The sequence below is a fragment of the Haliotis rufescens genome, unplaced genomic scaffold (genome assembly GCF_023055435.1).
Source record: "Haliotis rufescens isolate VD_foot unplaced genomic scaffold, xgHalRufe1.0.p SCAF_1, whole genome shotgun sequence".
Taxonomy (NCBI): Eukaryota; Metazoa; Mollusca; class Gastropoda; order Lepetellida; family Haliotidae; genus Haliotis; species Haliotis rufescens.
The window spans coordinates 18,225,360-18,249,795 of record NW_025963779.1 but is presented as its reverse complement, the minus strand read 5'-3'; the positions used below and the strand labels follow the sequence as shown (position 1 = coordinate 18,249,795).

Sequence of the window (24,436 nt, the reverse complement as noted above, 5' to 3'; positions counted from 1 at the left end):
ATAGGCTTGCCACACTCCAGCATCTGAGTATACATTCTAAAGGAATAAATCCACAGACACCTTCCAATTATCTTGTGAAACAGGTGTGTCGTTTCATTAATTTTCTTAAATTTTCTCATAGAGGGTCTATTTTAAGCAAGATCGTGGCAATTACACTGAGGTTTATCACTATTTTGGAGCACCATTTTTAACTTGTCTGGAAACCTAAATCAGATGAGCTGTCATTAGATGCTAACTGTGTTAGAAATGCACCTATTAACCCTGGAAAGAAAGTCAGCACTCAAAATCAAGTTTGGATCCGAATTTGTTTATTCCCCACAGGTAAACACAGTATTCCAGGGGACAAAGGATGTCCTTCAGAGAAATATTTGAACATGAGCAATGCTCCAATACACCTGCAAATACCACCCATGAAGAGAACCTCTGTAGACAGGTAGTGAGAATGAGTTAATATCCCAGGTACTGATGGAGATTGGTTCCATGTGTAAGGTCAGGACGGTTTCTCTTAAACAAAAGTGTATATTTTGTTAGTTTTTTTCTTTTGCTACAGTCAGCAATATTTCAGCGATAACAGCGACAGGGAAATGGTGAGCAGAAGGAAGTGGTTGATATAATGAGCACTCTACCAGCTGGGGACAATAAAAGCAGCTTAGGTTAGGTTAAACTGGGTTTAACGTCGCGTCCAAGATTATTGCACTTATATAGCGACATGCATGCACGTGTGTGTGTGTGTGTGGCTGCTTGTACTAGACCGGACTGATGCCGATTTATTGTGCTAGCCCACTGAGATACCATGCCGCAGTTTAACATGAATACCCCACTCAGACACAGTATACTGACGCCGAGCCGACCAGTCCTTGCTTTAACCCCTTAATACTGAGCGCCAGACAGGGTAACATCAAGTACCATCTTTTAACGTCTTTTGGTATGATGCGGCCAGGGATCGAACCCCAGACCTTCCGCTCTCTGGGCGGACGCTCTACCACTAGACCACGGAGGCGGTCAATAAAAGCGACAAAACCATTTCCATTATCATAAATCTATGCAGAAACCAGTTCTGTTGTACAATTCCGACTATCTCATGTAGTTTGGTTTTCAGGGGACACTATTGTTGACATAATACAATAGTGTTAATCAAATTGTGAAGATACCAGGTGGTTGTGAAAATGTGAGTGTATCTTGCCCCACTGGTGGCACCTGTCACAAACACATGCAAAGGCAAGTCAAATGTTCACCTAAAAAATCATGGAAACATACAGTACAAATCAAAGTTGGGATATGCCTAGTTTTAGTCATTGATGCATCACATTAGGAAATCTCTTCATGTCCACCATTAAACATTTTGATATAGATGCATTCAACTAAGTCACGGTCATTGCCTCTTACTAACTCAACATTTCTGGTGTCCCCTGTCGAGATATTGCTGGAATATTGCTACAAGCGGTGTTAAACCTTACTCACTCACTCACTCACTCACTCACTACTAACACAAACAGGATGGTGTTTGTGTTCATTGAGCAATAGTGCCTGTATCATGTCAACAATAGTGTCTGTATTATGTCAACAATAGTGTCTGTATTATGTCAACAATAGTGCCTGTATCATGTCAACAATAGTGTCTGTATTATGTCAACAATAGTGTCTGTATTATGTCAACAATAGTGCCTGTATCATGTCAGCAATAGTGTCTGTATTATGTCAACAATAGTGTCTGTATTATGTCAACAATAGTGTCTGTATTATGTCAACAACAGTGCCTGTATCATGTCAACAATAGTGTCTGTATTATGTCAACAATAGTGCCTGTATCATGTCAACAATAGTGTCTGTATTATGTCAACAATAGTGTCTGTATTATGTCAACAATAGTGCCTGTATTATGTCAACAATAGTGTCTGTATCATGTCAACAATAGTGTCTGTATTATGTCCCCTGTGGCAAGTGTGATGCTCTTGTACGTAAGTCTAAATGTATGTTGTATGATCTGGATGGTGTTAGTGAATACGATTGGCGACAACATAATGTTGACTTGTTTATTAGAAATGACTTTTTTTTCTCTTTTATAATTGGATGGGGGTTTTAACTGTTTTAACAGATTACTGTACTGAGCTACCAGGTTTTGGAGGTTCAGCATAACAACCACAAAACACAATGTTCCCTTGCAGTGTAACCATGGGTTAGACAGTTGTAAGGTCTAATGATGATCTAGAGAAGCATACCTAAAAATAATGATTTGTAAAATCAAAGTGAACTTTTGTTTTAATTAGAGTATTCTAGTACAAATATAGTAGCAAGACTGCCTTCCCAAACGTATGTTGTTTCTTGGAGTGACCCTCTCGAAAATCATGTCTGGTTTTCATACTGTCTCACAGCTTTCATACTGACTTTTTGTTTATCACAGAACAGAAGTATTAGCTTTGGAATGATGGTCCGTTTCTAAGCCTCATCCCAAAACTGAAGGACAAATTTCAGGGGCCTTCCTGTTCTAGTGTTGCTGATGAAACTATAGGAGCAAATATAATTTTCCGTGTCACATAATATTTCAGAAAAAGCCATGCAGTTTAGAACCGTTTAGTTCCCTTCTGCAATATTTGACATCAAATGCTAGCTTGACAGGTTAATCTGAAAATAATCCTTGACTCCATTTTGATCTCTGATTTAACTGTTTCTCCCCGGATGATTTAATCCAGAAATAAGCCCATTCAACCATTAGCAGTTTGGTCAAAATCAGAGTTTAAAGTGACATTCATTACATTGAACAAATAAACCAGCTGATGCGTAACATTTTCTGCCTAGCATCAATAAGAAATATAATGTAGTTTGTATTGATTATGACAGCCCTGCCATTCTGACACGATCTGACACTTTCTAGCATAGGCATTCTATTGTTAGCACTTGGTATGCACTGACAATAGTGTTCCTGCATAGTAAACAATTAAGACTAAACTGTAGCTATTATTGATTAGTATGACTTGAAAATATGAACGTGTGATTTCTCCTTAAGTTTATCCTGTGAGAGACATATTGCCTTCCTTGATGGATAACTTACTTGAAATACATTTTATATCTATGAGGATTTTAACATTTTCCCGAGGCAAGAGAGTTAACTGACAATAAAAGTCCAGTTTCCACCCTTGCCGAACTAAGCTGGAATTCCCATGCTCAATCGTAGCGCCACCACTGGCCATTATGAGTTATGTCCCTTCTATGTTCCTCCTATTGTCCAATCCGATTCCACCTCTGATATTACTTGCATTTGCTTCTAAAAAAATGGCGGTGCCCAATCAAGACGATATGATCGATGATCAAGATCTATATTATAACAGAATGGGTCTTACTTTCTGAAGTGCATCAAATCATATGAGAACCTTGGTTTGTCGCTGCCCAGTTGACAGTACACATCCTGCAGTCGACTGAAATCTGCACGTTGAAATCCATGTTGTTTCTGAACCAGATGTCGATTTCGTTATGTGATTCTGATTGGATTTGTGTGTCCAGCCAAACTGTAACTCCATAATACCAGCCTAGTTCGGCAAGTGTGGAAACTGGACTTTTATAGTCAGTTAACTCCCTTGCCTCGGGAAGATGGATTTTAATGGATACAGACATCAAGTCTGTGATTCTGGTATTGAAGTTGTGACTGTATATTTTTCTTCAAGCACTGTAAGGGATTGCAACTCGGAGAAGTGTGATTAAACTTTGGTGTCATATCGACATTTTGGATAGGGTTAGTCCAAAAAATAAATACTGGTAGCTGTTTTGTATTAAGTATAAAAGACAGTGTGGGCTAGTGGTAGGCTGGCTTTTTATCATGCAGAGACACATTGGGCATAACAGACTTTCTCTGACTACATTCTGTCTCCAACAGGATACACCTGCCAATTAAACTCTAGCAATTAAAGGACGTTACCACATCAAAGTGTGACCTTACACTTTGAAAGTGGCAACATCCTTTAATTACTTGAGAGAGAATTAGTTCTTGGGCTTAAGTTGGGGATTCGAAATTGCCAACTGTACTATAACCTTGACCTTGACATTCAAAGGGTACTGGTAGGTCACGAGTAGTCTGTCTCACAGTCCCTGAACAACATTATGTTCCTTTTCGCCCAGCTTTTATTGTAATGCTGTAGCCTTAAATGAAGCAAGTCTAGATTATCCACATGTTAAGGAAATACTATTAGGGTAAGAGAGGTCTGGAGAAGGACTCTTGAAGAAGAAGAAGAAGAAAAGAAGAAGAAAAAGAATATTTATTGTACAAACCACCCACAGGGGGCAGGGTACAAAACATGAACATGACTAATTAAAACATTGACATACAAAACAGAATACAAATATTGCTATGATTATATTGTTAGGGAGGAGATGCAGATTTTCTTTGCCTGAACATATTGTGAATGAAATTAGATATAATTTTTGCGAAGGGCTCTGGTGGATTTAATAGTATTTTTAGGAATAGTAGGTTCATAGCAAGCCGGGTGATGAATTTAGTTCCCCTCTCAGATCTTTGTAGAGAGGGCATCGCAACAGGAAGTGTTCCTCATCTTCTGTTTCATCGAAATCACAGAAGGCACATAGTCTTTTTTCTGTTGGAGTGTTAAAGTATCTTCCTCTCTCAATTTGAAGGTCGTGAGCACTGAGTCTTAGCCTTGTAACTGCTTTGTGTGTGCTAATGTGGTGGTTACTTTTGTGGTGACGACAGCAGCACAAGGGCCAACAAATATGCCTGTTACTTAAACCTATATCTGATGGTGGTAGAATGGGATGTCTTGTTGACACCAGCATGTGTGGCCCCACGGCAGATGTTATTGGTCTTTGAATCTCCCATCTCCCATCTCCCATCTCCCATCTCAGAGGCCCCTTTTCATTTTAAATGTAGCTGCTTGTTTCTATCAAAATTATATATATTTCAGAGACTAAGGATCAGTTTAGGTCAAGACATGCTCATCTGTTTTGTGAACACCTAGTGTCACGTTTTGCTTTGAGCTCTTACTTTATTCATTTCTTAATGATACAAAGGTATTATTTTGGTGTGAATGTCAATGGAACCTGTCAAGTGTGTTTATGGTGGGTTGTCGTGTATATATGGCTACTCCTGTGTCAGTTCACATTATCAGGCAACTGGTGGCACATGGTTCTGTGCACAGGTCACAGGTCACATGTCCCAAAACAGGTGAAGTCAAGTGGTCAGGTGGAGAGTCCTTGGATGGGTGTCCGTGTCACGTTTTTGTCAGCTTGGCTCCTGAGAGTTTCTAGGGCTTCGGCCCTGCCCCACACTGAAGCACATGTAACACGTGTGGCATCTCTTTGGGCAAGTGACTTTGTTCAAAATGTGCCTCTGTTCACCCAGCAGTGAATGGGTACCCGGTAGGATGAGATGGCAATGTGGTTGTTAGCCTTCTAGCACCTAACAGGCAGCTTGGGTTGTATACTCCCCAGGGAGATGAGAATGATTCATGAGTGCAGAATGATCCCGTGACCGGGGTAATAATAGTGCTTTGAGCATGCCCCTGTGTGGTGTGGAAATATGCACAACATAAATAGCCCATTATTAGTATTATTAATATTAGTTTCATCAATATTAGCATTATACCGGACATAGGCTGGGGGCACCAGAAATGGGTTCCACATATTGTCACCATTTAGGGAATGGAACCCCAGGTTTTGGCATGATAAGCCAATAAATATGTTAACCAATCAGCTACCCCAGTGCCCCAAAACAAGACAGTGCCTCATGAGTCACAGAATATTTCTCGAACTTCAATCATAATTCACATAAGAACATTTCAATCCACATTAATTATTTTCTGGGTGGAATAAACAAAGACGATCTGATTAGAATCATTCATACGTGTATTTAACAAATCTTATAAAATTTAGGATAACACTTTCTTAGTAAAGTACAGATTCTTGTACTTTTTGGGGTTGGGTGCCATCTGGGATTTGAACCCGGCCACACTGCCAGAGTGAGACAACAAATGGGATTCAACCCAAAAGAGTACTGGAATCTGTACTTCACTAAGAAAGTGTTATCCTAAATTTTATATGATTAGTTAAATATGAATGATTCCAATCAGATCGTCTTATATATATATGTTAAATATAACATTTGTTGCATTTGACCAATTTTTAAATGGCTTTGTGTATTCATTCATATGCTTATCATTTTCATATGCTGTAAAATAAAGTAAAATAAAAAAATCTAGTAATGTGTTATTTAGGTTATTTGTTATGAATGTGATTTTGTTGTTTCAGATATTACTAGTATTTGCGAAAGAAGACGCACAAAGTGATGGTTTCTGGTGTGCCGCTGACAGGATTGGATATAAGTGTAACATTTCTCGGAATCCAGAAGGAGCACTGGAATGTTTCCTTGATAAGCACCACGACCTTGTTGTCATTGATCACAGATCTACTAAACACTTTGATGCGGAGGCGCTCTGCCGGTAAGCTGTCTACTATATTCTCATTACCATCCTGGGCCCTTGCAAGGCAACAATGATATGGATAACACCATCCATGTAATTAAGACTATTGACCCCATGGAAATGATAAATAACTTTGTGTTGGTTTCACTTGGAGCCTGCTATGTAATAACATTGTTAAAATATATCAACTAAGATCTATTTAAGAAAAATAAAACATGTCTTTTGATGTACATTGATTTTTATGCAAACTGATATTTGATGTTTTTATGTTACATACTAGGCTATGTGATATTGGAAAATACATGTTACTTACCTGGCTATGTGATATTGGAAAATACATGTTACCTACCTGGCTATGTGATATTGGAAAATACATGTTACTTACCTGGCTAAGTGATATTGGAAAATACATGTTACTTACCAGGCTATGTTGGAAAATACATGTTACTTACCTGGCTAAGTGATATTGAAAAATACATGTTACTTACCAGGCTATGTTGGAAAATACATGTTACTTACCAGGCTATGTTGGAAAATACATGTTACATACCAGGCTGTGTGTTATTGGAAAATACATGTTACTTACCAGGTTATGTGATATTGGAAATACATGTTACTTACTGGGCTATGCGATATTGGAAAATACATGTACGTTACTTAATGGGCTATATGATATTAGAAATCCATGTTACTTATCGGGCTATGTGATATTGGAAAATACATGTTATGTACCAGGCTATCTGATATTAGAAAAATAATGGTACTTATGAGATAAGGGGAAAAAATGTTCCAAACTTCGCTACATGATTAAATAAAGTTATCTGTGTGGTAAAGGAAAATATATGTCTGTAATTATGAAAGATACATGTTAGTTATTTTATGTTCAAGAACAGGAAAAATATATTCTCTGTCTGGTTGACCCCTGAACTTTCTGTAGACATGCACGGATATGCTGGATCTCACTATTACCATACACTAATGATCTGTGAGCCCTTTGTATTGACCAATGAGTGCACTGGTAAGCCACATGTCGCTTGAACCAACGCTGTGACACAATTAGCTCGCTCTCTATATGGAGATGCTCTTCCCAATATATTAGAAAAGATTTCATGTTTGTGACAAGCAGGGAATATTATAGAATCAATCGTTTTTGTGAAGGAATGGCAATAAATCGATATGATATAAAGTTTTCTGCTACTTCGTGATAGCAATCGTATCGCAGGAATCAATACTCTCCTGATTGGTATTCCGATCTGCTGGCTGACCGATCTTCAGGATTCCTCTCCCAAACTGGGATAATCATGCAGGTTTTGAATACACATAATGTCGACAATAATATTGAGGCTATTTATAGTGCTACTATGTGGGAAGATTTAATGGCAATTGATTTGATAACTGTAACATATATTGGTATGCTTCTGATCCTAAACAATAATTAGACTATAGTCAGTTTTTGCATAAATTCATCAATTAACAATAGAGTATTATTCTAAATGAGTTTGAATCTAAGTTAGCCTCACAATAAAACTATCATATCTCGTCTTTTATGAACAGTCATTTTAACCTGAATATGGATTTTAAATTTTTATCTTCTTTTGAATCCAACAGTGATCAATTAAAAACACTTAATTAATTCAGTAATATCAAGGAGACTCATCTGGTGTCAACACTGTCACTTGCCAGGTGATGTTGTACAGCTGTGTCGTCACTGTAGGTGAGGTGAAATTGGGTTTAACGTCGCGTCCAAGATTATTGCACTTATATAACGACGTGCATGCACGTGTTTGCGTGGCTGCTTGTACTAGTCCGGACTGATGCCGATTTTTAGTGCTAGCTCACTGAGATACCATGCTGCAGTTTAACATGAATACCCCACTCAAACACAGTATACTGACTCTGACCCTTGTTTTAGCCCCTTTATGCCGAGCGCCAGACAGGGTAACAACATCTTTTAACGTCTTTGGGTATGCTGAACACCTGGTGTCACTGTTACTTTACTGTTAATGCTGAACAACTGATGTCACTGTAACTTTACTGTTAATGCTGAACACCTGGTTTCACTGTTACTTTACTGTTAATGCTGAACACCTGATGTCACTGTTACTTTACTGTTAATGCTGAACACCTGGTGTCACTGTTACTTTACCGTTAATGCTGAACACCTGGTGTCACTGTTACTTTACCGTTAATGCTGAACACCTGGTGTCACTGTTACTTTACCGTTAATGCTGAACACCTGGTGTCACTGTTACTTTACTGTTAATGTTGAACACCTGATGTCACTGTTACTTTACTGTTAATGCTGAACACCTGGTGTCACTGTTACTTTACCGTTAATGCTGAACACCTGGTGTCACTGTTACTTTACCGTTAATGCTGAACACCTGGTGTCACTGTTACTTTACTGTTAATGCTGAACACCTGGTGTCACTGTTACTTTACTGTTAATGCTGAACAACTGATGTCACTGTTACTTTACCGTTAATGCTGAATACCTGGGCCCACTTGCATAAAGCAATCTTAGCGCTAAGATGATGGTAACTCCCATACTTTAACATAGGCTTACAATAGTTGTAGTGCTAAGATCGCTTTGTGCAAGTGGGTCCTGGTGTCACTGTAACTTTACCGTTAATGCTGAACACATGTGAAGGTCGCTTTACAATTGATATTGTACACCTGTGTCTTTAGTGGTTTCTAAAATTTGCTGTTCACATGTAAGTTGGAATATCTTCCCTTGTTTTGTGACAAAAGACACAAATATAGTCACCCCTAAAGTATGTCCAAGGTTAATAGAAGCAGTTTAGCTGCACTGCTTGGCACTATGTAACATGCAACATCAGTATCGGTGTCATAGAGAGATACATCTTCACATTTGCCCAGTACGTTTCTGACCATCTGATCCTCAACATCTTTGCCGAAACAGCAGTTCTAGTATTAAATGTTAATACAACCAGATGATTCTACACCTGATTGATTAACCCCTGACAAATGATAGGGGCAGTCTCTAACGCTGATGTTACCGTTGAATAAATGAATTTCTATATAGAGAGTAATCAGCCATAAGGTAAACCTCCCTAAAGTAGACGCTGAGAGAGAGACAGTAACAGAACTTACATTGCTGGATGTCATTGATTGAAATGAGAAGCAATATCATTATGGATAGTTCTCAGGAAATAGTGTAAAATATCTATCCTTAAGAATGTCGATTATGTGCTATTCCAGGCTTGAACAGAGAAACTTTCATTATTGGAACAGGTGTTATGAGACATATTAATCTATTCTTCAAGTAGCAGTTCTGTGTCCGGGTAATCCGCCATCTTTGTTTGATCCTGTAAGGAGGCCATCACAGGCAGAAGTGCTTCTTCACACGACATATTTCTATAAGGAAAATGTTAACATTTGTGTTATTACTTTTATAAAAGGGTAGATTCAATCACAGCCGTGGTTAGATTGTTAAGACCTTATATGTTCAGTGAAGCTAGGGAGTGTTAAAGAGGCTACCTGTATGTCATCTCTATGGGGGGTACACACATGTAATGAAACTGCTGGTAATGCTGGACGTAAATACGCTAGTAGTGCTCACATTAATTGATAAAATTGTATGCGTGTTGAGGTTGTCTGTCATATAATATCAGGGGGATAACTACCAGGTTCATAGATATGTAATTTAGAAAGGATTTTGTTATTATTTCTATGTGTGAATGATAAAAAGGCCACTGGTTATACAGCAATTGTTGCCACTGATGTTGTTGACATCTTAATATCAAGTGTAAGTCATATCCGACCTTCATATACACCTCTGTCAGACATACTTATTGCCATTGACCAAATTCAGGTCAATGATGATCCTTGGTAGGGCTGGGACGAGTCCAAATTCACTACCCGGGTACCCACCACCCTATTACCCGAGCCTACCCGGGTTCCCACTGTAGGTCTCAGATGTCTCAAAATGTCCATTGGGAGCATTTTTAGCATAGCCCTGGCAAAACGTATTTAGATACATGTATTCAACAATTTGGTCATTCATACACTGAGGTTGAATTAAGTTATATCTTTATTCAACCATATGAAAAATCAGAAGGAATGGGTGCATAGTCAGAAAGAAATGCGAACATTAGTGACTTGTAGTGTAACCATAGAGTTCCAGATAATTTTTGTCATTAAACAATGTATCACGTAACTAACCACGGGTCCTGGTAGTCCTGTGGGTACCCGGATCCTACTCAGTACCCACCCGAACCCGGTACCCGAGTTACCCGTCCCAGCTCTAACCCTTGTTCTGTCAGCACCATACCAATTCTTAAAGGCTTCTCAAAAACATCAAAGATCTTGACTCATTTGAAGTTCACTCACATTACCATGAGCACCACGACATTGTTTCATTAGTGTAGTATTAAATAGAAGCAGCGTTTCTTCTGTGTATGTTAAAAAAAGTGGATTGTAAGGCTAAAAAATTGCAAAATAGTAAAAGAATGAATGAATTGGGTTTAGAGTCACTGTATTTTAGTTATATCACAGCATGATAGCTTAACGAAGGAAAGAGGAAAGCAACTCCAAACAACGTCTTAGATATGCTAGTTAAGAAATAGACGACAAGTGGGAGTTGGCGCCCCTCTTTTTTTTTTCTCCCTGTAGTGTTTGATTGTACAATAAACATCTCCCGCGTGCCGTAAATTTCTTATATGAGACATTAACATTACGTACAGCCACTTTAAGGATGGTAATTAAAAGTAGATGCTTTAAAAGTATTTACCCGTATTTAAATAATGATGAATCTCTGAATAGGATCCAGCTGCGGCAATGTCAGACAAGTCCAGTTTATGAACAGGGGGGTTTACTTTGGTATTTCCCCCATTATATTCACACAAACTTCACGTCAATTATCTGAACCTTTTCTCCCAATACTGATTGTCATATCTCTCCTACTTTTGGGTGCGACCATTCGGCCATTGCGTTCATCTGCGCTGTCCGGTTACATCTATGCGGAACAACTCACTAGGCATTTCCCGCTCGAAAACAACCACATCCAATTGACAACATCATCAAGTTGCGAGCGCATGTTCGAATCACCCTAAATGACGTCACCCTAAATGACGTCTTGATAGAACAATTTTTCATCGTGAAATAAACCACGCTTCGTTCTTCATTGTTCTTTGCGATTTATTGCGTAGATTCTTATATATAACAATAAATGTACAGTTAATTGTGTGTGTGAGTGAATGCTGTTTTGCGTCTTGGTTTCCAATACTCCAGTATGTGGTTTGTAATCTTGGACGTGTTGCACATGTAATATGTGATGCACTTGCTGCTAAATCTGCATATTGTTTATACATGATTGGGGCTGTACTTAGTAACTATTGCTCCCTTAATAGGGAATGTATCTCCTGGTGCACCTGTCGTTTATCTGTGATACACCAACACTTTTTACTGACAGATGAAAATCGGTCAATACTCTTACACTTTTAACAAAGGAAACCATGGCAACAAGATCGGAAGTGGGGTTTGACAGATGTTTCGGTCAATACTCTTACACTTTTAACAAAGGAAACCATGGCAACAAGATCGGAAGTGGGGTATGAAGTCAGGTTACATTCTGTGGCCACCCAATCCTCATCTGTGTTGGGTTTTGCCACACACACTGGGAACCTCTTCTTCCCAGAGTCTCCACAGGGCCGTAGCTGATGATCTTCTCTGATGCTTGGCTCTGTACTGACAACACTTTCCACCAGGGCTCCATATAATGTTTCAGCATCAGGAGTACGTACTCATTATTTCAATATAGGAGTACTGGCAAAACTAAAGAGTACACTAAAAGGACTGAATGGAATGTAATGGATTAATCTTGTATTTCATTTTAGATATGCACCAGAGCATTGCTACTCTCGTGTAAACAGGTCAATAACCAATAAACAAAAGGAAACACAGTAAAGTACAGTTATAATGAACTCAAAGGGACCACTAATTTAAGTTCGTTATAACCGTAGTTCGTTATAAGCGTATTCGTTATAACCGTAGTTTACTGTACTTTTTTTAGCTGTACATGTACCGTATTCGACGTATTAAGCGCCCAGGGCGCTCTCAAAATTACAAATATAGGGCTCTTATTAGAATATTATTTTGGTGAAAAAAACAGAGTTGAAAGATAAATTTCGTGGTTTATGCTGACAGCCTGAAATGTTTATATACGACAGATATATTTTTCTAGAATTTAATTGCCCATAATTGAGGGTGCATATTACACATGAGTGCGTATTATACACGAATAAATAGGTCTTGTGTACATTGATCAATCGGTAGGGGTGCTAATTGGGATTGTTCACTAGCCAATATATTAGCAAATATCGCCGTGGGCGCTTATTAGAGCGGGGCGCTTATTACGTCGAATACGGTATGTCTATTGTATAATGTGCAACCCCTGAGGGAAAATTTGTTGAGAATTATGAGCAGAAATATTTACAATGTATCCCTTCATTAAAGTCCGGTGAACAAACAGGTAATAACAAACTTGGTTTATACAAATTTCAATGTTGAGATTAAACACAACTAAACATGATGATTTACCGTTTAAATTGTAATTCCAGTCCTACTAGGCAATGTTTTCTATGTAGATATTTAGATTACCGTGTGTATTTTCTCGTAAACTAAGCCAGAAACAGCAATCAGCTGTACACATGTTTTCTCACAATCTACTAGTGATTCAGTCAAAATTTACCCAATAATATAAGAAGTTTGATGCAATGATCTTGAGACTTGTACCTGAAACTATTATTTTATCAGGAATAATATATTCTAATATTCGTTTGTTATATGCTCACAGTAATGTCTTTGTGTTGGGGAAAAAAACATCAAAACTCACTATAACAAGTATAATGCGCACCCCTTTATTCATCTGTGTTTTTTTGTGGAAAAGTGTGCACTATATTCAAGAAAATACACTGCTTGAAATCAGAATAATATTTTAAAGAAATATGTCTAGAAATGTCTATGATGCGTATCTGATACGTTTTCTAAATTATCCCACATCATATCATGGATATTTTCATCCGTACCTACAGTGATACAGCCTTTATCTGGAGCCCTGTTCTTCTGTTACCATTGTCATGGCAACCTGCAACATATGTTGTATTTATTGAATTAATAGTTGAATGAACTCTGTGGTTTATATTTGTACAAATACAAATCTTATGCTGAGTGTGTCAAGGACTAATTGGTATATAATCGGATTCCACTCGAAAACACTCGTTGTGTCTAACAGAATATCCATTTGTAACATATGGGATGAATACTTTCATATAGGATGTAGACTTTACACTTACTCAGCTGAATAAGTCAACAAATATTTTTGATAAAGAACATCAATGCCAGTATTTATGACCATATCTTAATCATGATGAAAATCCAAATAAATTGGAACAACAAATTCTAAAACTGTGACTTCTAAAACACTGAATATTTAAAGTGAGTTTGGGATGGCACCTGAGGCTTTCTTGAAATAGCTGTCATTTCCTGTTATGGATAAAGGTCAAGGTTACAATATAGAGTTGGCCTGTTGTAGATGAAGGTCAAGGTTACAATAGAGTTGGTCTGTTATTGATAAAGGTCAAGGTTACAATAGAGTTGGTCTGTTATGGATAAAGGTCAAGGTTACAATAGAGTTGGCATGTTATAGATGAAGGTCAAGGTTACAATAGAATTGGCCTGTTATAGATGAAGGTCAAGGTTACAACACAGTTGGTCTGTTATGGATAAAGGTCAAGGTTACAATAGAGTTGGCGTGTTATAGATGAAGGTCAAGGTTACAACACAGTTGGTCTGTTATGGATAAAGGTCAAGGTTACAATAGAATTGGCCTGTTATAGATGAAGGTCAAGGTTACAACACAGTTGGTCTGTTATAGAGAAAGGTCAAGGTTACAATAGAGTTGGCGTGTTATAGATGAAGGTCAAGGTTACAATAGAGTTGGCCTGTCACAGATGAAGGTCGAGGTTACACAACACAGTTGGTCTGTTATGGACTCTGTGGAATATAGACGAAAATCTGATGATCAAACTGCCACCCAGAGTGTAGGAGTGACCCCAACTTCTACTAGCAGAACTCTAGCTTCTTTGAGTTCCTCAAACAGCCATCCACCTCTGCCCAACCTACTGTCATGTCTACTTGGCAGTTATTGATGGACACAAGGCACCCACGTTTCTGTTTAACTTACCTTCTATTTGTTTATGCTTGTAGGTCTATAAGAGCCACCAAAGCCAGTGAGCACACAGTCCTGGTCGCAGTCACCAAAGGACAGTAAGTATACCAGTATACCATTATAAGCTTCAGTATAACGGGGGAGGGAGGTCACATTAAGAAGACATGCCTAACTGTAAGTATACGTTAAGCTGATCTGGAATACTGTTCAAAGCGGCGCTAAAACCAACTCACTCCCTCACTCGTGTAAGCGAGGAGACAAAAGTAGTCAAAGCATTCATATAATGATTTCACTCGGTTTTTAGCATCAGGCTTAAGTATATGGGCAAAGAAATCTCTTCCTGTCTTTTCCTCATCCAAGTCAAAAACATTTGTCTCCTGAATCCTGGTTGTTTACAAGTTTGCATAATTCGTTTACTTCAATACCCAACCCTGATGCTGATGCTTGCAGCCTGCATCTGTAGTGCTACTGTAAGCAAGGATCATATCCTACCTAAATGTTATTCCGGGTGAAGTTTTACTTTGGAGTATAGTATCCTACCTAAGTGCCACACTGGTATGGGTTCAAATTCACAAGGGAGAATCATCCTGACACAAGAGAATTTCATCCCCGGGATAAAAATAGGGTAGGATAATATTCACTCTTACACTAAGTAACCTCCAGACTAATTCCTGGTACTATGTGGTAACACTTCTACCTAAAATGGGGCGGTCGGGTAGCCTAGTGGTTAAAGCGTTTTCTCGTCACGCCAAAGAACCGGGTTCGATTCCCGACATTGGTACAATGTGTGAAGCCCATTTCTGGTGTCCCCCGCCGTGATATTGCTGGAATATTGCTAAAAGCGGCGTTAAACCATACTCACTCACTCACTCTACCTATAATTACACATAACAAGACAGCTTTATCTCTATTCCTTTAAAGGTCATCTTGTCGGTAATATCTGATACTCTACATTTTTATTAGTTGTCTTTTTCTTGTCATTTTGTAATTAAGGGGCAGTTAAATCAAGCCATTAGTATCTATAAGTATGACAAATGTATAAGATGTCTCAATTTGATTAAAAATATATTTGACTGAAAGGTCATCATTTAGGTTGAAACATCCAGTGGATGATAAAAAAATTTCCCTTTCATTTTGTTCTACCAATATCTTGATATTAAAAAAAATGTCTTGACTTAATGAATTAGAAAGAATTAATATTTGGCATGGCTTTCTGACAATAATTATAAAAAGACCAAATTCACGACATATTATTTGCAGTTGAAGCATCATGAATGGTTTGATTTTCATCATAGAACAATCTCTTGGACCATAGAAGTATTGCTATCATTGTAGATCATATTTACCCAGTCAATGGTATGATATATTGGCTAGTTGTAAGGAGAGAACTGGAAACTCATTATCCTTCCAAAGGCAAAAATATTTGATGACACACAATGCTGTCCATGAAACCACTAGATCTGAAATGAAACAGAATAGAATTAAGTCCATGTGTAATTCAAAAGACAGAAAGTAAGAAGTTTGATTTTGTTTTGGTCCATTGCTTACGACAGGGAGACCTACTGTCATCAAGGAGTGGCTTGTCTGTCATTTGGCTCTGACTTTATTGCCATGCAACCCTTATTCTACCTGTCAGGTTTGCCAGGCTTATGGATGTTAAATGCAGACAATATAAAGACCCGGATGTCAGATTTGTTCTGCAACTGTACATAACTAAGATAGTGTCTGTGAGTTAAGAAAGGGAACATACCATATTCGACGTAATAAGTGCCCCGCTCTAATAGCGCCCACGGTGATATTTGCTAATACATTTATTGGCTAGTGAACAATCCCAATTAGCACCTTCTGATTGATCAATGTACACAAGACTTATTTATTTGTGTATAATATGCACTCGTGTGTTATGTGCACCCTTAATTACGGGCAATTAAATTCTGGAAAAATATATCTGTTGTGTATAATACGCACAGATTTTTCTTTTGTATCATTTCAGGCTGTCGGCATAAACCACAAACTTTACGATCTTTCAACTCTTTCACCAAAATTATATTCTAACAAGAGCCCCTATTTCTAATTTTGAGAGCGCCCTAGGCGCTTATTACGTCGAATACGGTAATTGTCAGTAATAACCTGTCAAGGCTGCACTGTCACCCTCAAACATGTCAGAGCAGTTTTGTTGTATGACACAGAGAGATGTCTATAATACAGGAAGGTAAGGAAGAACTGCTTTACTGGTATTGATATTTTGTTTAAATGGAGGCCAACAATCAAGGGAGCCGCTATTATATCATGACAGGCTCAGGGGATGTTGGGACTAGTTCAGTGTGTTGGTTTTGAAACAAATGGACGTGTGGACAGTTATTTAAGTATAAAAACACTGATAATGTTCATGTTTTTCCAAAAGACAAACATTTTTGGCACTTTGGCATCTGTGGGGTGGGTTGTGAAAATACTGACAAACACTGGGATTTAAGGGTTATCAAAATAGATATATTTCTGTTTTCAGATCAAGTAATAGCTCACTTTCATGTTTATATTTGTGTTTGATTAATTTATTCATGAAATGAAAATGTTTTTAAACATTGAATATTACAGTTACAGACATAGATCAAAAGACATGAAATTGCTGTGATGACATAAATTTGTTATATGTAACACCGACTGGTGTCAATGTATACTCCAATGGTGTTAATGTATACCCTACTGGTGTCAATGTATACTCCAATGGTGTTAATGTATACCCTACTGGTGTCAATGTATACCCCACTGGTGTTAATGTATACCCTACTGGTGTCAATGTATACCCCACTGGTGTCAATGTATACCCCACTGGTGTTAATGTATACCCTACTGGTGTTAATGTATACTCCAATGATGTTAATGTATACTCCAATGGTGTTAATGTATACCTCACTGGTGTTAATGTATACCCTACTGGTGTTAATGTATACTCCAATGATGTTAATGTATACTCCAATGGTGTTAATGTATACCCTACTGGTGTCAATGTATACTCCAATGGTGTTAATGTATACCCTACTGGTGTCAATGTATACCTCACTGGTGTTAATGTATACCCTACTGGTGTTAATGTATACTCCAATGGTGTTAATGTATACCCTACTGGTGTCAATGTATACCTCACTGGTGTTAATGTATACCCTACTGGTGTCAATGTATACTCCAATGGTGTTAATGTATACCCTACTGGTGTCAATGTATACCTCACTGGTGTTAATGTATACCCTACTGGTGTCAATGTATACTCCAATGGTGTTAATGTATACCCTACTGGTGTCAATGTATACTCCAATGGTGTTAATGTATACCCTACTGGTGTCAATGTATACCTCACTGGTGTTAATGTATACCCTACTGGTGTCAATGTATACTCCAATGGTGTTAATGTATACCCTACTGGTGTCAATGTATACTCCAATGGTGTTAATGTATACCCTACTGGTGTCAATGTATACCTCACTGGTGTTAATGTATACCCTACTGGTGTTAATGTATACTCCAATGGTGTTAATGTATACCCCATTGGTGTTAATATACACTCCAATGGTGTTAATGTATACCTCACTGGTGTTAATGTACACCCCACTGGTGTTAATATACACTCCAATGGTGTTAATGTATACCTCACTGGTGTTAATGTACACCCCACTGGTGTTAATATACACTCCAATGGTGTTAATGTATACCTCACTGGTGTTAATGTATACCCTTCTGGTGTTAATGTATACCCTTCTGATGTTAATGTATACCCCAATGGTGTTAATGTATACCCCAATGATGTTAATGTATACTCCAATGGTGTTAATGTATATCTCACTGGTGTTAATGTATACCCCAATGGTGTTAATGTATACCCCACTGGTGTTGATGTATACCCCACTGGTGTTAATGTATACCCCAATGATGTTAATGTATACCCCACTAGTGTTAACAATACCTCACTGGTGTTAATGTATACCCCAATGGTGTTAATGTATACCCCACTAGTGTTAATGTATACTCCAATGGTGTTAATGTATACCCCACTAGTGTTAATGTATACCCCAATGATGTTAATGTATACCCCACTAGTGTTAATGTATACTCCAATGGTGTTAATGTATACCCCACTGGTGTTGATGTATACCCCACTGGTGTTAATGTATACCCCAATGATGTTAATGTATACCCCACTAGTGTTAACAATACCTCACTGGTGTCAATGTATACCCCAATGGTGTTTATGTATTATCCAATGGTGTTAATGTATACCCCACTTAGTGTTTACAATACCCTACTGGTGTTAATGTATACCCTACTGATGTTAACAATACCCCAATGGTGTTAATGTATATCCCACTTAGTGTTAACAATACCCTACTGGTGTTAATGTATACCCCCCTAGTGTTAATGTATACCCAACTGATGTTAATGAATACCCCAATGGTGAGGACATTAAAAGTTTCACTGTTGTTGTTTCTGACAGTTCAGAACAAGTCGTTTAAGATACATGAAGTACATATATCTGTGTCTCACTTCCAGCACCACAGACAAAGAAGAACCCTCCATATTACAGCTACTGAAATCAGGTTTCAACAGAGTAAGTAATTCCTAATGCCTCACGCCAGCTGCCACTGCAGTCACTCCGCTGAATCACTGCACCCCCACATATATGTTTGGGCTCTAATCTGGGACACAGTGTCCTAGTTGTTAGAAACGAACAGGGACACCGTTGTGTTCAAAACCTCTTCACTATCCAACTATCGAGGCTTCTCCTTCCATCGGACCAGTTTTATTTTTAGGCTGGTATTTATACAAAATCTAACCTTTTCACTATTCATGGTTTGGTCATGTCATGGTAACATCCTCTACAGATAATAAGCCACAGATCTAAGAATCCAACAAGACTTCAAGTATCCGAACTTTCCACATATACTGATGGACAAAAGTTAGGAAACACATACAAGTATGGCAGAAGAATTTTTAAGCTGTATTCATGTTGAGACAAGAATGAATGAATGTTGACCAATGCCACAGTCAGCAATATTCTAGATCTACCCAGCAGTCTGTAAAGATGGCCAGGCAGTCCTGCTGTACCTGGCATGAGTAACAATCCACGTTATTGGGGCACCACATCTTCCTAAGGCAAGGGAGTTAACTGACTATAAAAGTCCACTTTCAACCCTTGCCGAACTAGGTTGGAATTGTGGAGTTACATTTTGGCAGGACTTATGAGTTTATGCATAGTCCAATCAAAATCGAGTAATGAAATTGACATCCGGTTCGTAAACTGCTGTGAAGATTTTGGTCAATTGCAGGATTTGAAAGGCATGTGTGTCGTCAACAAGAGACCTATAATAGATTTGGTCTCTGCGTCAACTTAGCATCAACAGATATTTTCCAAATCTTTTCATGTTTTTAGTCAAGGTGCTCACATGATTTGATGCACTTTTTTAAGAAAGACACGTTTTATTACAATATAGATCTTGATTATCAATCAGATCGTCTTGAATGGCCAACACCATTTTGTTTAAAGCAAATGCAAGTGATATGAGTTGTGGAATCTGATTGGTCAATAGGAGGGACATAGAAGGGACATAACTCATAATAGCCGCTGGTGGCGGTACGAATGAACCCGGAAATTCCAGCCTAGTTCGGCAAGGGTGGAAACTGGACTTCTACAGTCAGTTAACCTTGCCTCAGGAAGATGGGGCATGATGACACATGGGTGACAAATTACCACCCAGTCCTCATAAGTGGGTTCTTAAGACAAACATGGGACACTTCACTATCCTGGAATCCAACAGATTTGAACAGAACCTAACCCTGAGGAAAATTATAGAATCATGAATGTCACTAAACTGCCGTATAATCTGGGATCATGTTCTGGCTAAATGTATATGGCTATGTAAAACAAATGCATTCTTTAAAACCTGTTCCCTTATTTCTGTCCATCAGTATAAGTAGCAAAGTAATTGCAACACCAAACTTAAAACCCAAAGTCCAATTTCAATGCCTGAATCACAAGTACCAAATTTCAGATAACAACAAACATATTTTGGCAGTTCCCTGGAGATGCTGTTTTCTCTCTGCTTGGAGTAGCTGACACCTATCACAGCTACCAGATAGTGTTAGCCCTGAGATAGAGATGCTAACAGATGCTTGCAGAGGCACATGGCACAGAGTAGGAAATGATTCCACATTGCAGACTGGAAGATAATGAGTCCATTCCAGTCAGACTTCACTAAGCACCAATTTTCTTCATGAGAGGCCACTTATGTTATAAAAAAGTTGCAAAATAATATCATAATAATTCTTTTGAGAAAATGGAGTGTGCACAGTGGTAGAAATAACTGTAGTAGATTCAGCAATAGTGCTGATGCAGTCAACTCAATGGCTTGTTTTATTGATGGCAATATGTATTGGTCCATTACCTGGGGGGAAGGGTTGGGGGGAGGGTGCCCATTTTCTTTTCAAAGGTCAGTGTTCTGAACATGTCAATCAAAGGCACTGTAGTCATGAAGGACTTACTCAGTTCAATGACCTGCAGACACTCATTTCAGTGGCGAGTTATCTTGACCAGATAATTCTGTTGAAGAGCTCCTACCGGATCATCTGTGCTGTTGTAGATTTAATTTGTACAATGTTGGTGGTATATGATAGTGTTAAATGTAGGAACACTTTGTGTAACCCTATCAATAAAAAACATGTTTTATACAAAAATTACATCTCTCTTTCATTGTGACAGAGGTAGAAATAAGACAACGTGTAAGACCTTGATGTTTATTACGTATACTTCTTCCAGAGATACATAGAGAAATAAGACAACGCGTAAGACCTTGATGTTTATTACATATACTTCTTGCAGAGATACATAGAGAAGACAAATGTTGGGAGCTGCATCAACGAGTTGCTGTCACTGGAGCATGGCGAGGTTCGCTCCCAGATCAAACTGAAGGCCTGCATCGCCCTCTTCACAGCGTTAGACAATGTGTCTGATGCTGTGGAGATTACTAATGAAGAGAATGAAATTCAGGTCAGATACTGTTCTTGGCTCTGCAGCACCATCAACTTGTGGAGTTGTCCATTTCCCTTTGCATCTGAGATTCTGAGGCATTGACACAAGTGGTGCTACACTGCTTCATGTACTATTTGTAATGATACAAATCTTTATTTAGGAAATAAACGACGAGTGGGTATTGTTTATCGTACAATAAAACAATACAGGGAGAATAAACCATGAGGTGCGAGCCCCGAGTGGTTTATTTTTCCTGCAGTGTTTTATTGTATGATAAACAACGACCATGAGTCGTTTATTTCTTATATGAGATATCAACATTATGTACAGCTCTTTAAGGATGTCAATAAATTACACAAGCTTTAAAAACATGTACCCATATTTAAATAAGGATGTCTCCCTGAATATGATCTGACCTTGGCAATGTCGGACAACTCTGTTTTATGTACAGGGGGGTTAAGTTTGGTATTCTCACAATTTTCACGTTGATTATCTGCACCTTTTCCCCCAATACCGATAGTCATATCTCTACCACTTTTGGATGCGATTGTTCTGCCATTGCGTTCATATGTGCTGTCCAGTCACATCTATGGGGAACAACTCACTAGACACTTCCCTCTCAAAAACAACAACGTCCAATTTATGATGTCATCAAGTTGCGAGTGCATGTTCGTATCTCCAGAAATGACATCATGGTAGAACAATGTTTTATCATAAAATAAACCACGCTTAATACATCATTGCTCTCTGCGATTTATCCCATAGCTATCTTATATAATAACATAACAAACAAACATAGAGTTCTTGTAATTACTTATCGAACTTGCTGTGATGGTCAATTGCCTGCGCCGATCGATGCTTTTTCCCCGAGACTGAGTGTATTAATGTATAACTTTCTCTCACGCAGTATGTGAATCATGGGTACGAACGCCTGACGGGCTACACAAGCGAGGAGGTGTGTGGCCAGGATGCACGGGAACTCCCAAGGTCCGATAAAAATAAACCTGACCTGCAAGAAACCATCAATGGGCAGCTGAAGAAGGGGAAGGTGAGCTTCTGTACCTAATATTTACTCTCTTATCTCAGGATGATCCATATGTGTGGACTTGGCATCATCGACTGAGGGCAAAACTGTATGATTGTCGTTGCAAGCTCCGTCGTTCATATAATTTGGCTATCATTCATACTCCAATAAACTCACACAAAGTGAAAGTCAGTTCTTATCATTTTTTATGTCACTATTTTTTACCTCTAAGGAAGTAGATCTATACACAATTTAATTAGTACTTTCGACTTCATGTTTACACTGACAGCCATACAACAACCAGCTGTATCGCAGAATGAAGTAGTTCCTTATTAGGAGAGGTGACATGAGCGTATGTATGCTCACAGTGACATCTTTTGTAGTTTGTTTACAGCAAATATATTCAAATATTGTCATCATTAGAATGAACAGGGTGTGTTAAGAAATACTTCAGTAAGTCAGTCAAAATGACAGCATGTTGTAATACATTAACATCTAGCACACGACATCGAAATGGCCGACATGATAAACGTGACGGGAGAGATGTTCGAGGTTGTTTATAAACCTGTGGGAATTACAAGTGTTAGTCATCGTTGATCAATTGGTCGATCATTGAAAGATGATTGTAAAGATTTGTCAAACAGATGCTAAGGTTAATTCATAGATAGTCTTATACTGTCACCATCAGCCTAGACACGGATTTAGTCGATGCTACTATAGGTTGGAGTTTCTTCATCATTAGGATGTAGTTAAACTCTTAGATTTATCGCAATGTCTGCCAAAATGCTAAGTTCAAGATTAAAGGGTCTGAATGATAGGAAACAACGCTTCTGTATTTATTCGTGCTAGGGAATTCCCAGGAGTTTCCCCAGGAATGTGGAAGTAGTCAATCAGTGTTTACGTCATTCCAAGAATACCATCTCATGAAAAATGTATGCACATCAAAATGTGTCGTTCATACACTTAATAACTTCAGTTTCAAAGTCATGTGACAGACCTTTCGTCCAATGGAAAAGCTGTATACCATGTAAGCTTCACATTAAAAATAAAAGTTAAATGTAATGTACAAGGAAATTAGGTCACTTAATCCAGCATATCATTTTTTTTATTGAACTATTGATAAATGTTTTTCAACTCAAAACAGGTAAAGCTTAAGGCAAACAAGGATATCAAATTATGAAGGATATACTTGTAACTTTCTATGTTGTATTCCATGCTTTCCTTCACATTCAGTATTGGGAAGGAACTTATCACACAAGGAGGAAAAGTGGGGAGACGATACCGCACCACTGTAGGGTGGCACCAGTATTAGGACCAGGGGGGTAAGCCAATATTTTCTGATGATTCTTTTATCCATGAATGTATGAACTATATATGACCATTATATGATCTGGGCGTTTCTTACTGTGATTTGGCTGAAATATTGCTAGGAGCTGTGTAAAACCCAAATCACACACTCAAGTAATGTCTTGGTGTCCCGTGCCACGAAAAGGCTGAAATAATTCTAAAAGCAGTGTAAAAGACTCACTCACTCACTCACTCACTCACTCACTCACTCACTCACTCACTGTGCATCCTTGTGATCCTAAACTACCCAATATGTTTGTTGTGTCATCAGAATCAAGCGAACATTGACAAGATAACTGTATATTGGGTTTATTACTGTCATGGCCGTCTGTAAACTTTTGTCTTCTATTTGTGATCTCACCCAGAGGTGACCTTCACACTGACCTGCCCAAACTTTATCTGAACTTTGAGCAGAGTCATTTCTCTTATCA

The 24,436-nt window shown here is 38.3% G+C and overlaps 1 protein-coding gene across 3 annotated transcripts in view; it reads left to right on the top strand.

Moving 5' to 3' along the window:
* Positions 1-24,436, top strand: part of LOC124150117 (high affinity cAMP-specific and IBMX-insensitive 3',5'-cyclic phosphodiesterase 8B-like) — a 263,092-nt gene that overhangs the window by 222,211 nt on the left and 16,445 nt on the right. For all 3 annotated transcript variants that reach the window (XM_048392389.1, XM_048392388.1, XM_048392393.1), the window contains 6 exons: positions 6,253-6,443; positions 14,655-14,714; positions 19,159-19,216; positions 21,485-21,652; positions 22,542-22,682; positions 23,892-23,980. In XM_048392389.1, the coding sequence (XP_048248346.1) occupies positions 6,253-6,443; positions 14,655-14,714; positions 19,159-19,216; positions 21,485-21,652; positions 22,542-22,682; positions 23,892-23,980 (707 nt within the window). The remainder of the gene's footprint in view (positions 1-6,252; positions 6,444-14,654; positions 14,715-19,158; positions 19,217-21,484; positions 21,653-22,541; positions 22,683-23,891; positions 23,981-24,436) is intronic.